Here is a 16,121-nt window from a genome sequence, read left to right as displayed (position 1 = left end):
TACAGTAGGCAAGGACCTGGGTTCAAATCTCATCTCTGAGGAATACTTCTTGTGTGACTCTGGGGCAAGTCCCTTATCTTCCTGGGACTCACTCAGTATCCTTATATCTAAAAATAAAGGATTTGGATCCAGTTGGCTTTAAGATCCCTCGGGTTCCACATGATGATCTTTACCACCTCTAGTGCTCTGCATTCCACCGGTATCCAATAAATATTTGCTTAATTGTATCCTGGGAATCATCCCCTGGGTTTTTCTCAAACACATAATACTGTATACTGACTTCAGGACAGGCTCAATATCAAATTTTTGGTGTCATTTACAGGGGATAGAAAACAAAAAGATTCACTGGAATTATTTTAAAACATGACATTTTAATGATTTTGGAAAATAGGAGTAATTTTATTTTCCCCCAATACATGTAAAGATTGTTTTCAATGTTCATTTTAGTAAGATTTTGAGCTTCAAAGTCCCCTCCTTCCTTCCCTCTTCCTCAAGACAGCATGCAATATGATATAGGTTATATATGTACAATCAGATTAAACATATTTTTACATTAGTCATTATGAAAGAAAATCAAAAGAAAATGGGAAAAACCAAGAGAAATAAAAAAGCAAAAAGCAAAGTGAAAATATTATGCTTGGATCTGCATTTAGACTCCATCGGTTCTTTCTCTGAATGTGGATGGCATTTTCCATCCTGAGTCTTTTGGAATTGTCTTGAATCATTGTATTGCTGCCTGCTCTTCTTTTAATTTCCTAATAACATATGTACATTATTAGCTCATATATCACCTCAACACAATCCTGTGAGGCAGGTAGTACGAGTATTATCATTTCCACTTTGCAGATGTGGAAACCGAGACTTAGAGGTAAAGTGATTTGTTATGTGATTGATAAATGAAAGAGGCAGGGTTTTAACCCAGACTTTGACTCAGTTTTTTTTTCTAAAGGAACTATCCAAAGGATACTTAGAAGATATAGTTTAGACACCAAATTTTTTTTTCTGTTAGCAAGGACTGCCAATTGTGGAAACAGGTAGTTTCCTTTCTTTCCTTTCCCTTAGGAATCAGAGTCAAGAGTTACATATGTCCCATGATACTTGGAGACAGTAGATACATGAAATAACTGTAGATGAGAGTCCTTCATTAATATAATGTTTTGTTCTTTTTCCTCCATATAGGTGGAAGTGCCCAAACTGCTTCAATAGGATGAGGGGCCTGGGGACACTGTCTGCCCATCCCATAACTGTGCTCAAACCAAGCCTCCCAGAATGATGCAGACTTCCCAACCTCAGCTTCCTGCTGTGGAGGGACTTATTCTGTGAAGGGAGTCCTAGGAGAGAGGCCATAGACCCTGGAGTCCAGGTCATATATGAGGAAAGACACCTCCTTTAACCTCACCTTTTATTTTCTTGTCTTTGAGATGCTCCAAGGATTTCTTTTCCTTGGAATAGAGGGTTTTGAACTATAAGAGCCCACTTAGTGTGCCACTCAGAAGGTGATACTATTTCTGGTTGCCAAGCTCTCAATTAGCCATGGAAGACCTGTGGCTAGATCGACGCCCAGCAAGGACCATGTGACTCTCTTCTCCCTTTCCTCCCAATGCCTACTGCTCCTGTGGCTGGGATTCGGCTCTCCGAGGAGCCCAGGAGGCACAGTTGATGGGGTTGGTGGGTCTCTGAATGTCTTACTGCCAGGAGAAAGGAGATTGTTTGGTGTGTAAGGATAGAGATGAACAGAAGGTAAAAAGGAATCATATTTGTTTGGGCTACACATAATTGGGGAGAATTGGGGGGTTTTCCTAAAGAGATAAGGGTAAGATGGGAAACTACCCCCTCCAAATTCTTGGATCCAGGAAGAGGGCAGCATGCTGCCTAGAGTGTTCTTGGAATATACTTGGGTTGATTGGAAAGAAAAAGTGGGAATAGCAGTATTCTGGATTAACTCTTGGATAATGGAAGGGAAAGGGAAGGGGAAGGGGAAGGGGCCGGCTGCTGGGCAAGAATGCGAGAGGGGCACACCCAGAATGAGAGTTGGTCATACCCCATACCAAACAGACATTTCCCTCACATCTACCAGCTACTGTCTAGAATGGCTGTGTATCTGTTTTTCCATAAGATTTTGATAATATATGCAAACCTTAGCTGCCTAAGATTGTGTTTGCTACAGATTCCAATTGAACTTACCTTGTCTTTACAGCTTCTCTTCCCCCTGAGGACCTTGTAGAGAAGTCCATTGACTGTGAACTTACTCTAATCCTTCCCCACTATATACACCTAAGATTGAACCTATCTCAAGATGGGAGGGAGGAGGAAAGTGGCTGAGAGAGCACCAAATGTCATCCATAAGCTTCCTGGGCCAGGGTAGAACCCACCATGTTCCACTATAAAACACAAGCTTTTTGTAAATGCAATTCAATTTAACATTTGTTAATTTTCAAAGAGGCAGTGAGAGGTAGTGGATAAAGAAGGGAGTTTGTCTTGCTTTTGACTTGGACTGGCTATATGATCCTGAAGGACCAACCTGCACTAGTAGGTGGAGTTCTTTCTTTAGGTGTTTCCTGCACCTACGTAAGTCTCCTTTTTTATCTGCCTTAATCACCAAAATGGGTATTGCTTCAGTCACACTGAGACCTGTTAAGGACCTTAGCTCAAAAAGTTAAGATCTTCCACAGCAGGGGTGGCTAGATGGTACAGTGGATAGTCAAGAGAACCTCAGACAATTAATAATTACCTAGTTGTGTGACCTTGGAAAAGTCACTGAACCCCATTGCCTTACAATGACCAAAAGAAAGAATCTCCCACTGCATCTAGGGTCATCTCTAGTCATCCTGATCCATATCTGTCCCCTGGGCTCAGATGACTCCAGAAGAGAATGTGAAGCTAGTGACTTTGCATAGCTCTCCCCTCACTTAAATCATACTTGCAATCATGGCATCACCTTCCTGATATCATGGTCCTCTTTGAGAACGTAGGACAAGCAATAGCAAACAACTGTCACCAATAAAACCACAGGCCCAGACTCTATCCATATTAGAAAGTGCCTATTATATCTTTTCAGAGTTGCTGGTCCATCAGGTTGTCAGTAGTTAGAGCCATGGAATGGGGAGAGTACTAGTAGGAAGAGGCAGAGGGGAACCTTTCAATGAACCAAATGGTCCCTAATGACCTGTACATTTAATACTCAGAAACATCATTGTGTCTGGGACATTCACAGTAACCAAAGGGATAAGAGTGGAAAGCATAGATAGAAGTTCCTTCTCAGGCAATCGCGAGAGACAGAGAGAACAGGGCTCCCCAAGATGCCTATATTAGGCATTTTCAGAGAGAGAAACACTCATTCCATTTCTCTGCCTAACCATGGGCCCTGGGCCAATTCTCTACAGAGGCCACAAGGCAGCAAAGGAAACGACCTCTAGGCAAGAAAAGGAGCTAGGGTGACCATTGAAGAGCTATAGCCCTACAGAGAGAGAAAGAGCAGCCTCTGTCCTCCCTACATTATCTTTCCCCCTACTTAATAGCAAGAGAGTAGCTGCTCTCTTGACTGTGAACCCAGAAGAACTCATCAGTCCTTGTCTGATATGTGTCTAGAAAGTTAACTTTCTCGTCTTGATAGCCATTTTGGTTATCTAATCTAGATATTTTTATAGACTCATTGAGCAACTTTTGGCACCATACAAACCAACCCTAATGAAAGGTTTATCTTTAAATCACTCAATGAAAACATTTATTAAATACATATTGTTTCCAGGCAGGACAATTAAGAAAATGGATAGAGGGCTGGCCTCAGAATTAGGAAGACTCATCTAGTTGTGTGACCCTGGTCAAGTCATTTAATCCTGTTTGCCTTCATTTTCTCATCTGTAAAACTGAGCTGGAGAAGGAAATGGCAAACCACCCCAAAAATTTGCTAAGAATATCCCAGGATGGAGTCACAAAGAGTTGGACACAACCAAAATGACAACAACAGTAAGGGGCTATTACTTTGCTATTATCTATCAGGAAACTATCAAGTCTCCTTCTAGGCTAATCTTTGGTACTGGCAAGGGACAGTACCTGCTGCCTTCCTGAGAGGGTCCAACAGGGGTACCTGATCACCAGTTCTTAACTATTCTCACTGTTGGGTCTGAAGATCCACCAAAGATATGGTGGCTGAACTCAGCCTATGCTCTTGAGACCCGATGCTGCTTCTAAAACTAGGAGACTGGACAGTGAGTGACTGAAGGAGGCAGGATACAGGACAGAAAAAGGCAGCTTGGTCATCTATTAGGAGAAAATGAAATGAGTCTCTCATGCATAGAACTGGCCCATAAATTCAATCACCTTCTAAAGAATAAAGACATGAAACTGTCTTTGTTTCCCCACCTCAGGTAAGCCCTCTTCTAATCTCCCCTTTTCATTCAGTGGTATCTCATATCCATTTCAAGCTGATTTTACCTGAATTAAAAATATTGCCGTGGAAAAGGATATGATGAGTGGGAGAGGGAAGAAGAATGTGATGTACTTTACTCAGATTCCCATGCCTAAACCTAGGAATATCTCTTCTCTCCGGGAGAGAATTATTTATAAAGCACCTAAGAGGAATTAAACACTGTTCTAAGTACAGGGAATTCAAAGGTAAAAGGAAAACAACCCCTACTATCCAGGAGCTTACATTATAAGAAAAGAGATAACATATAAATGGCTAGGGACAAAGAAGGAAAGAGTCAGTTCCCTAATCCTATACATCCCTTTCCCAACTAAGATTCAATATAGGGAAGGACAAGACTAAAATTGCAGGCTTCTAGCTCCCTCTAGTGGCCAAATGTATCTATTTGGATACAACCTGTAGTGGCACAGGTAGGCTCTCTCCTGTTGCCAAGGTGCCTAATTGTTTATTTCTCAGCTCACATGAAGAGTCCATAAAGGATCTTTATAAACATTCTCCTCACCTCATGGGTCCCTTCCTGGGGTCAGGATGTTACTGACTATCCTGAGGCAAACACATTACGTTGATGCACGGAGAAGGAGAAGCAATCTACTCTTCTGGGGGCTCAGCATCTCATTACTCCCATTCCCTTGCTCCATAATTAAAAAAAGTATTCTTTCTTCTCATCAGAGCCCTGTGAGATGGATAAGACAAGTATTATTATCATCCCCATTTTACCATTAAGGAAGCTGAAGCCCAAAGAAACTGCATGACCTGCTCAGAGTCACAGGGCTAGTTAGTGTCCAAAACTAGACTTACAGGCACACATCCCTGGACTTCATACTCCACACCCTTCCTCAGTTTCTATGTCCCTGACATTTAAGTTCCTCTGGCTCTGTGCCCTCATTGTCTGTCTACTCAAGTGGACTCCAATTCCACCTTCTACCTTATCAGCCAGTACTCCAGTCTCTCACCATCCAATATTCTTTTCTTGGAATCTGCAGTCATACAATTATCTTTTGGATATCTCAGTCCAGACATCCTGGAGCTATTTCAAGTTTCTACATCAAATTCAACAAAATTAACTTATTCAACTCATTATTTTATCTATCAAACTCACCCCTTTTCTGAATTCCCCTATTGCTGTTGAGACATCCTTCCAAACATTCAAGTTCACAACTTTAGTGGCATCATTTTCATTCATTTCACATATCCAGTCCAGTGCCTAATCTTTTCTTTTCTATCTCTCCTTCCTGTCTCCATTTACCCAGCCACAACTCAGATCCTCAACATTTGGTGATGGAGACTTTTGAGAGTTCCTTGGACATCAAGGAGATCATTATAATATTTAGGAAATTAATTCAGGGGCAGCTAGGGGGCTCTGTGGATGGTGCACTGGTCCTGGAGTCAGGAGGACCTGAGTTCAAATGTGACCTCAGACACTTAATAATTACCTAGCTGTGTGGCCTTGGGCAAGCCAATTAACCTCATTTGCCTTGCAAAAAAAAACTAAAAAAAAATTAATTCAGGGGGCAGCAAAGTAGTATAGTGGATAGAACCTTGGTCCTGCAGTCAGAAAGATCTAAGTTCAAATCTGACCTCAGACACTTGATACTAGCCGTGTGACTTTGGGAAAGGTCACAACCCCATTCTTTGTCAAATAAAAAGAAATTCAAGCTATTTACTAGAAGGTCAAATACTAAAGTTCAACTACTTTAGCCACATAATGAAAAGATGGGAATCACTGGGAGAAAATCATGATGTTGGGAAAGACTGAAGGCAAAAGAAAAAGGGGACAGCAGAGGATGAAATGGATTGATAGTTTCATGGAAAAATGAACATGAACTTGGATAAAAATATAGAGAGATAGTTGAGGAAAGGCCTAGCCTGGTCTATTATGGACCCTGGAATCTCAAGGAGTGTGACATGACTGAATAACAAAATTGGAATAAGTTTATAATTGATCTCCTTGCTTCAGTCTCTGCCCACTCCAAAGGTAAAAGGAAAACAGTCTCTACCATCAAGGAGCTTACATTATAACAAAAGAGACAAAAATAGCAAAGTGATTTTCCTAAAGATTGCCCCCACCCAGTCATCAGTAGTTTCCCATTACCTCCAGCATCAAATCTAAAGCCCTTGGGTGGACATTTAAAATTCTTTATAATTTGACCCTTTCTTACCATCACATTGTTTAAACTTTAATCTCCTCCACACAATTCAGAGTTCAGCTTCACAGGCTTACTTGCTGTTCCTTTCAAAGGGTACTAGCTCTATCTCCCTTATGTCCATAATTTTGCACTGGCTAGCCTTCATACCCAAAATGCTCTCTCTCATCTCTATCTCTCAAGTTTCTTTCAAGTCTCAACTCAAAATCACCTTCTTCATGAAGTCTTTTCCACCCCAGAGAGGGGCAGTTAAGTGGTACTGTGGGTAGAGGACCAGGCCTGCAGTCAGGAGAACCTGAGTTCAAATCCAGCCTCAAACACTTATTAGCTGTGTGACCTTGGGTAAGTCACTTAACCCTGACTGCCTCACATCCAGGGCCACTGGACTCTGGATAGGATAGGTTCCTGAGGAGAAAGTGAGACTGGTGACTTAGCACAGAACCCCCTCACTCAAATCCAATTCACTTGCTTGTCATGGCATCACCTTCCTGATGCCATGGTCATCTTCAAGAACAAAGGACAAATCTCATTACTGGCACTTCTCTCTCTCTCTCTCTCTCTCTCTCTCTCTCTCTCTCTCTCTCAGTATTTTCATCTTTGTATATATCTTGTATGTATCTAGTTTTTTCACTCTCCTTAAGACTATTCTGTTAGAATGTGAGTTCCTTTAAGGGCAGGACCTGTTTTTACCTCCAGAGTAAACAGAATGCACTTAATAAATGCTTGTTTGTTGACTGAATGAATGTTGAGTTTTAGAGTTGGTGGAGTTCAGATTCCTCTTACTGAGAAAGAACACAAGAAACCTGTCTGTGAGCCCCCAGCAAGCCAGTGGCAGAACTCCCCCAATGCCAGCCCTTCTTGCCATCGCCTACCTCCCCACAGCCTACAGGAGTGCGCCTGGGTTCATTTGCCCATCTGTTAAGAGACTTCCTCCTCCAAGTTGGAAGAACTAACCCATCAGCCCTCCTCCATCTGCCCAGTCCTGCCTCCCGATGCCCACAAGTCCCCCTCCTCTTCCACTGCTTCATGGAAAAATGAATGATCCCATTTGGGTTTTCTCGACCAAGATACTGGAGTGATTTGCCATTCCTTTTCCAGTTCGTTTTACAAATAAGGAAACTGAGACAAGGTGTGGTACTTACCCCTCTCGCCGGTCCCCACTGTTTGTCCCGGGGGCATCTGCCTCACTCCCCGCCGCGCCTCCACCTGGGATCCCCTCTCTCTGCACCCCGATCTGAGGTTTGGAGCTTCTGCGGGCTGTTCTTTCCCTACTCGCCTCTTGGGCTTACAGTAGGGAGAGGTCTTGCGGAAAACGGAGGGTACCCCGTGATTGTGACCTGGGGCCGGGATCCTTGCTCCCCTGCCCTGGGGTTTGGAGCCTCTGCGGGTTGCCCTTTCGCCATCCCCTCTCCAGGTTTATACAGGAGCCGTAGTAGGGGAATGCGGAGCGGACACCCAAGGGGGCCCCGGCTGTGACCTAGGGTTGCTGAAGCGCCAGCCCAGCTTCTCGTGGGAGATCTGCCTAGACCACCCCCAGAAGATCTGGTGGCAGATCACCAAGGAAACCCACACGTAGAGAGCGCTGGCAGAACGACCAGGTTGCCAGGGATCTAGGTGGCAGAGGATAGAGCACTGGCCTTGGAGTCAGGAGAACCGGAGTTCGAATCCAATTTCAGACACTTGACACTTAGTAGCTGTGTGACTTTGGGCAAGTCACTTAACCCTGATTGTCTCGCATCCAGGACCCTCTCCTGCCATCTTGATTTATATTTGACCACTGGAACCCGATGGCTCTGGAGAGAAAGCATAGCATAGCCCCCTCTCCCCTCAAATTCAATTCATGTGCTTGTCATGGCATCTTCGAAAAAGAAGGCCAAACGTCATCCCCAGGGACCCCAGGAACCACCCCTAACTCACCCAGACCGCGCCTCCCAGATCTCCCACCGCAACCCCCGATGGCCCAGGCTGCCAGTGCCTGGACGCCGAAGGGCAGCCAACCCTGGACGCTGGCTCTGCCGGGGTCGAGTCCTCCACGGCGCTTTCCCAGGCGCCCCCTGGCTGGCTTGGGCTCGTGCTCTTTCCTCCAGCCCCACCATGGGCGCTTTAACAAGTTTAGGTCCCATCTTCAATCACTTTAACATTTAGAGTGAAATTTTGCAAGGTAGGAACTGAAAGCATTATCAATCCCATTTGAAAATAGGGAGAGGAGACTCAAAATAGCTTGTGAAATGATTTCTCCAAAATAACACAGCTAGTCTGGAAACTTTCCCTGACTCCCACGCTAGGGCATGTTCCAATTCTAACTGAGTCTCCTGAGTCCCAGCTTCCCCAGCCCCAAGAACCACGATTCTCTCCCCCTTTCCTTTTCAAGTTTGTTCTCCTTAAATCTTCCCTTCTTTGCGAACTTTCTCCACAATGTTTTGTGCCATTCTTTTTTTCCTAAGCCCAGTCCCCTTTTTTGCCAGTCTACCTTCCTTGCCTTATTCCTATTTCATTTCCTATGACGTTAAAGACCCTGATTCAAATCCTTCCTGGGATACCACCTCTATGAAGAGGTCTTGTGACTCAGTTTCCTCAACGGTAAAGTGAGTCTAGTTGGACTTAATTCAGTCATTTTTTTTCAATCCTATCAGACTCTTGTGATCCCATTTGGGTTTTCTTGACCAAGATACTTGGAGTGGTTTGCCATTCCTTTTCCAGTTCATTTTACAAATAAGGAAACTGCAGCAAACAGGAATGAGTGACTTGCCCAGGGCCACACAGCTAGTAAGTATCTGAGGTCAAATTTGAACTCAGGACTTGGCACTCTACTATGAAACCTAGGTGCCTCTATACTCCCTTCCAACTTTAATTTAGATCTAGTCTGTCTCTTTTGCCCTCTGGCCTTCATATCTTCCCTATTCTTCCATGAAGCATTGGCATTGTTGGTGCTCCTTCTACTTTGGTCCCAATCAAGAACCTGTTGAGAATTTCGCACTATTATCATCTTCTCCTCCCTCAGCCCATGCTAGCTATTTCTGTAAATGCCCCATGATTCTCCTTTTATGAGGATTAGACTATTTAATATAAACTAGACCCTAAATAGAGCTTCTGAATCTAACCAGGATTACCCATGGCTGTACAAAGTAGTCTCTGAGAGAGGCATCTGGGGACATGAAAATAATGGATGAGAGATCCATGCTTCTGGGGTCTTCCATTCTGTTTACCCTTTTGACTGAAGGCTTCATTCCCATCAACTCTTTAGGATTATAAGTGACTATAAAATTATGGATGGTACGTCAGAGAGGCAGCATTCTGCTACAAACTGTCCCTTGGAGATTCCTATTAATAGTGGTAATAGGCTTAGTGGATGCCTTTAGGGAGATTCAGGGTTGATGTGGCTGTGAGTTTTGAGTATGGGAAGTATGGTCATATGGAATTCTTTCTCATACCACTTAAGGAATTACCAAAGTCCCATTCTGACAATCATTGTCTTCTCTGCCCACCACTATTGTTTTTTTGTAGCTTTGTCATACTTAGGATTATAGCATCAGAGTTTTCACAGGAATAAACCTTAAGAGACCACCTAGTCCAACCTCAACCCTCATTTTATTAATAATGAAGCTGAAACCCAAGTAAGGCAAGTGACTTGTCCAGGATCACACAGGTCATATAGAATGTGGCAGAAATGGAAGCTGGACTTTTTTTTTTTCAGTGATTTTCAATGATTCATTCATTTAGCCAATTTGGCACTATGCACAGGCCCAACCTGGTCACCCAAATTACATTGTCTTTACATATACCTGTACATGTTGTCTCTGTCCACAGGATGTAATCTTGGAGGGTAGGAATGGTTGCATTTTTGCTTTCACGCTCCCAATACTTACCCACCAACGTCTGGTGCCTTGTTGACTGAACCCAATCTCTGACTCCAAATGCATTAGTCGTTACTACTACACTGTGCTGAGGAGTGACTGGCACAAGCTCAGGAGCACCTATCTGAAAAGCTGAGAGCCCTCTATAGGAGTGTGCAATGAGTCAATGAGAGACTGTTTCAGTGCTAGGAGGGGTAGTAGTAGCCTTGGGATTGTGGCAGTACCTTGGTACAGATCTGGGATCTGTACCTCCAGCAAGGCCAGCCTCCTATTTCACCTGGAACTCACTGAAAGACTGAGATGTGGTGGAGGGGTCTGAGGAAGTGGGGATTTGAAAGGGGGGGAGGGAAGTTCTAGCAAAGAGTCCAGCAGAATACAGGACTGGAACCAAGAGACTGAGACATGAGACTAGATATGCTAGAGGAAAAGCAATCAGGCCAGTTTAGGAAAGGCTCTTGGAAGTGTGTAGAACAGATGAGATTGGGAAAGGGTTGGGATAGTATTTTTTCCCCACCTGAATGAAAGAAATCCCAGGAAAACTGCCTCCCCCAGTAGTGGGACTGTGACTCTGCTGGGGAGGGGTCCTAGAAAAATTTCTGGGGCAAAATGGACACAGGATCCTCCTGGTCATTCCATTGGATCCTGGAACTAGAAAGAGAACTTAAGAGATCTATCCAGAAGCCATTTTTTCAGAGAAGGAAACTGAAGATGAGAGGATGTGAATACTGAACTAAGTCACACAGTAACTTAGAGACAGTCAAGAATTGGAGAATACTAGAGAAGAGGGACCAAGGATGGTGTCTAGGCAGTTGCCCATGGTGAGAGTTACTTATCAGATTCCTAACACGTTCTTTCTATTCAGAGGTATAAAAGCTGAACCCCCCATCTCTGCCCAGAGAAAGATGCCTCTGTGGGTCAGGATAAGGAAAGGAGTGTCTGCTAACAACAAAGAATGGAGTCTTAGGAACAGGTTGATGAGAACTCAACACCTTGGTGGGAGGAGTGGGAGATTTTCAGACCCAGGGCAACAAGAAGAAATGCCATTCTCACCTTCTCTGAGACTCTGGGTTCTGAGATTCCTTTGACAATTAGATTCCTCACAGCACCCACCCTCATATCATGTCAGGAAAATTATAAACAATCTGAGCAAGAAAAGCTTGGAAGTCTCCCCTTTCTGCTCCTCCTACCCCTAAGTGAGTCATTCCTACATCTACATAGCAGTCCTTTTGCCCACTCAAAAATAGCAACACCAGCCTCCATCCCCATAACCTGGGCAACAATCAGAGAATGGTTTTATGCCCTTCTCTGCCACAGTGTGGCCCGAGTTGTATCTCTGTTGGCTGCCCAATTGGTGAGTTTTATACTAATCTTGGAGGGCAAGGCATTACTGTACCCCTGCCTTGGTATCCCTTCCTGGGCAGGAGATACATCTGTACCCTGAGAATGTGAGGTCAACTTTCACCCACCCAAATTGACAAAACAGGGAGAAGCAGGCACTTTTGGGTACCTACATAAAGTAGACAGTTGGGAATAGACTTGGGTTGTGTCCTTGCCAGCCAAGGACATGCTCAAAGATATTGAAGTTAGGATTTAGACATGTTACATATTTACAGGTTTAATAGCCCTGGTTTATAGGGCAGTAGTGGGAGGGAAGGGAGAAGATTGAGGAGCAAAAGGATGATTGGTGACTGAAAACTATGTCCTTTTCACTTCCACCTTCACTGAGATGGGTGGAGTTGTGACATCAGAAATAGCAGCAGATGTGGGTAAGCAACAGGCCTACAGAAGGTGGTTGTAGGGAGGACACTACTCACTGGGGCAAAAGAGTGTGTCCTCTCCTACCTTGCTTTCCTTTTCAACACTTCATATCTTTCCCCCTACATTAAAAAGAATCCCACCAACCTCCCTACCCCAAAGTCCCTTCCCAGTAAGGTGTCCCATAACTGTTCCATATCTCCAGGGAGCCTATCCCAAATCAAAGTATCTGTCCTGCTTGGTCTGATGCTCAGTGCCCATGGATAGGTCCTTCTGTGTGATCCTCTCCCACCAGTGGAACAAGGTGGAGAAATTAGGGTGTGCCTCAGAACAAGTGGTGCCTAGAGGGAAGGCTGCAAAAACACAGGACTGGTTCCTCAGGCCCCAGGGTAAGTGGATTGGGCTGGCATGTAGGGAGGAGGAGCTGAAAAGAAAAAGCAATTGAATTAGTGACAAGAACAACCTCCTTTGGGAAGCTAGGGGAAGGAAGTGAGAGAGTCTAAACCAGGTTGAAATGTGGATGGAGGGCTCAGAGGCATGTGGGAAGGGGACCAGTAACTGGGAAACCAAACTCAATTGAAGGTGGAAGGATAGGGGATGTCCAAGCAGGGTTGGGGGCTTAGTGTTTCTTACCTGCAGGATTGTAGACAGGGGGACCAGCTGGATACATAGGATATTGGGGGGCAGGAGCACTGGGGGGATACACAAAGCCTGGCTGAGGGGGTGCAGGACCAGCTTTAGGGTCCTGAGGATATGGGTACATCGGCTGGATGGGCATGCCCGCCATTGGGATCTCTTGAACTAGGACAACAAAGGACAGATATTAGACTTGTTTCTAAGTGAGAACAGAAGAAATGCTTGCTGACTGAATGACTAAGACTGTAAGAAGGGAAGGAGAACTTTAAAGATCATCCAGTTTGATTCCCTTAGTTTATAGGTAAGATAAGGACGGAGGAGGAGCTGGGATTTGCCTAGGGTGGGATCAGGAATCCTCTGTTTCAAATGAACCCCAGGCAACGCTTTAATGATATTCCTGCTGCACCTTGGCCTGGCAGGCTCCAGGATTCATACCCCCACCCCCAACTCCCTTCTCCCTTCCTAGCCCCTCTGCTTCCAGACACATGGGGCAGGGAGTGGTGGGTAGGCCTCAGAAGCTCTGCTGCAGATCAGTTTACAGAGCAGACAGTCCTTTCCCTCTCCCAGCAACCCCCCAACCCCAGTCAGGGAGGGCACAATTCCTAGAGGGGGCTCAGATTTCAGAAACCTGCGGCCTTGAGAACAGGCCACCTGGGGAATACCCAGCTGGGACCGCAAGAGCAAAAGCTCAAAGTTTGGAATCATAAACTCTAGCACAGCTGCCTAAGGGGTAAATCCCCCAGGTCCTGTCACTCACAATGCCCCCCCCCCACATCCCCAAGGTGTCATATATTCCATTTGTCAGAGTGAGAATATCACTACAGATAAGAGAATAGACAGAATAGATAAATTCTTGAAATCAGGAAGACCTGAGTTGAAAATCCTAATTCAGATACTTTAGTAGTTATGTGATTCTAGATAAGTTATAACCTTTCTAGATCTGAGTTTCCTCATTTATAAAATGAGGGAGTTGAGCAAGTCACTTTGAATTCTGTTTCTATGACATCTGCTACTCTATGATTTTCACACATTTAATAGTGGGATATTTAACCTAATATTCACATGCTTTATTACATGCATAACTTTCAAATATGCAGTAAGGTGTCTACCTTTTTATATACCTCACAGTAAAGCTGCCAGTAATTCCAAACCTCGATGCACACACATTCATACCCAGTTTGGCCCACCTTGTATCCTACTCTGCCCAGGTAGATTCCTGGCCCCCTCTCTCCCCAAAGTACCTTCTAAGGGACTCCGAAGCTGCTGACGTCGGCGATACAGGTAACAGCAGGAGCAAAGGAAGCAGCAGATGGTGGTGACGACCACGGCAATGAACAGGATCACAGCTGAGGCAATCCCAGCGATAGTCTTGGGGCTATGGGCACAGTAAGGCCCTGTCAGCCTCCAGCTCAGGTAGAAAGGAGCCAGGACACCAGGGACTCCAATTAGACAGATGCTAGCTTATTTTGTCATTGTGGTCATAAAGGCTATAGGCTCCAACATACTGTGATTGACTGTAGCCAGGGCTTGAACATCCCTAGGAGGAGGGGAGGGGGAGACAGAAAAGAAGGGGCCTATTCTGTGATTCTTCCCCAGGGAGAGGAGCCTAGTTTCCAGACCATGGTGAGCCAGCAGATATCTAAGTATGGGGCATCCTGGGACTTGTAGTTTTCTGGGCTTACTTTTCTGATTATACCCTCCTGGGTGTATCATGGCTCTTGGGAGGGTGTGCATGGTACATCCCCAACCATTCATTCATTTGCTGCATTTACTTCTCACCAGCACTAACTTAAGAGGATAAAACAGTCTGAGTTCTGCAGTGAACCTAAGCTCTCTTGGGAATCTTGTAGGATTGGGGGGGGGGGGCACAATAGGGCTGTGGGAGAGGAAATAAGGGGGCCTATCCCAGGCTAAGCCCCAGGCCCGGTAGTATGCAGCACAGACTTCTTATCAGGAATCCCGCAGTTCAGTTTCATTTCCAGACAATAATCATTTAGCTGTGATTACCAAGCTTGCTCCCTGGGCTTCTGATAAGGATGTGGGAGAGGAAGAAGCAGAGGGATGGCAGGAGGAAGAGGAGCTGGTAGGGCCATTAGAGAGAAAAGAAGTGGAAGGAGGGGGAGTAGGGGCCAGAGAGGAAAGACTCAGGGGGGAGGCTGGGAGGACAGGGGCCAGGAGCTCCCACCTAAAGGCCAGACAATGCTTCTGCTGCCGTTCAGTGATGAGTCTGGAGAGATCTCTGCAGCAGAAACGGTGGTAGCAGGTCCCACAGCAAAAGGAGGCGAATTCACAGTCAAACCCAGGGTGCCATGAGCCGTTCCCATCCAGATACCACAAGCAGTCTTCATCTGCCAACACTTGAACACATAAGGCAACAGTGGGCACCGTGCTTGCCCCTCTTTCAGCCTACTCACTGCTTGTGGATCATCGGTTCCCATTGGACTCCCAGCAGCCAAGAAACTCTCCCCCTCCCCATCCCCCTTGCGACTGCCGCCAATGAGATCTCAGTGCTTGGCATCTGACCCTATGCCCACTTTCCAGGCACCAAACCTGGGGTCCCGTTGCTTGAGCTCTGGGAGATCAGAGCCAGCACTGCCCCTCCTGGGGCCCACAGTCTAGGGTCTTTCCCATAGCCCTTTGTCTTTCCCTCCCTCAGGAGCTCCCTCTGGGTCCTATGTCCCCCCTTCCCCCACCCCATCACTCTTCCTTTCCCACTCCAAGCCTGCCCGGCTCCAACCACCCACCCCCTTACCCAGAGGAGCCAACAGCGTGAAGACCAATATTCCAGCTAGCTGCAGCGCTGGGGCCCAGGGCAGCCCCGGAGGAGACATAGCTGGGGGCAAGGACAGGGGCAAGGGCAGTGCTGGGGTTGCCACGGGGGAGAAGGCAGAAGGAAAGAAGGGGGAAGAGGAAGACGGCCCAGCGGGAGCCGGAGCCGCCGGAGCTGCGGTAGGGCTGGGACCACGGCGGGCGGGCGGGCAGGAGGCAGCTCCGGCTCCGGATCCTGGCCCGCCCCCTCGAGGGAGGGACTAAAGAGGCAGCCTAGCCTGGGGTAACCCTGCCCCTGCCGGCTTGGTGCTCCCGAGTGCTGCACATGTCCACTCATCAGGGGCCCCACCTGAGCATCCCCCGCCTGACAGGGACCGTCCCGCATCCAGTCAGGCAACCCTGTCTCCTGCTCCCTTTGCCTTCTCTGCCCTTCCTCCAGAGGATTCCAGTGATGCCCACCCCCTGCTCTGCCTCACCTGGCCATGGGAATCAAGGAAAGCGCCAGAACCCCCAGAATGTTCAGGCTGATGTGCCAAT

At 46.1% G+C, this 16,121-nt stretch overlaps 2 protein-coding genes across 2 annotated transcripts in view; one reads left to right on the top strand and one right to left on the bottom strand.

Annotated features, from left to right (window-relative positions):
* Positions 1 to 8,535, top strand: part of LMOD1 (leiomodin 1) — a 70,748-nt gene extending 62,213 nt beyond the window's left edge. The window contains exon 3 of the mRNA XM_074222363.1: positions 1,180 to 8,535. Within this exon, the coding sequence (XP_074078464.1) occupies positions 1,180 to 1,206 (27 nt within the window). The 3' untranslated portion in view covers positions 1,207 to 8,535. The remainder of the gene's footprint in view (positions 1 to 1,179) is intronic.
* Positions 8,536 to 9,828: 1,293 nt separating this feature from the next.
* Positions 9,829 to 15,758, bottom strand: SHISA4 (shisa family member 4). The gene is made up of 5 exons (XM_074222364.1): positions 15,568 to 15,758; positions 15,001 to 15,172; positions 14,057 to 14,190; positions 12,813 to 12,980; positions 9,829 to 12,603 (listed from the first exon to the last, which is right to left on the bottom strand). Exons 1-5 carry the CDS (start codon positions 15,644 to 15,646, stop codon positions 12,557 to 12,559), a joined length of 600 nt encoding a protein of 199 aa, XP_074078465.1. The 5' UTR covers positions 15,647 to 15,758; the 3' UTR covers positions 9,829 to 12,556.
* Positions 15,759 to 16,121: the final 363 nt, after the last annotated feature.

The sequence above is a fragment of the Macrotis lagotis genome, chromosome 2 (genome assembly GCF_037893015.1).
Source record: "Macrotis lagotis isolate mMagLag1 chromosome 2, bilby.v1.9.chrom.fasta, whole genome shotgun sequence".
Lineage (NCBI taxonomy): Eukaryota > Metazoa > Chordata > Mammalia > Peramelemorphia > Peramelidae > Macrotis > Macrotis lagotis.
The sequence above is the reverse complement of the archived record's forward strand: the minus strand, read 5'-3'. Positions and strand labels throughout refer to the sequence as shown.

Coding starts and splice junctions, on each gene's coding strand:
- SHISA4 (XM_074222364.1), bottom strand. CDS start 15,646: ATGTCTCCTCCGGGGCTGCCCTGGGCCCCAGCGCTGCAGCTAGCTGGA. Junction 15,173..15,567: donor CACGCTGTTGGCTCCTCTGG/GTAAGGGGGTGG, acceptor TATGTGTTCAAG/TGTTGGCAGATGAAGACTGC. Junction 14,191..15,000: donor AAGCATTGTCTGGCCTTTAG/GTGGGAGCTCCT, acceptor CTGTGCCCATAG/CCCCAAGACTATCGCTGGGA.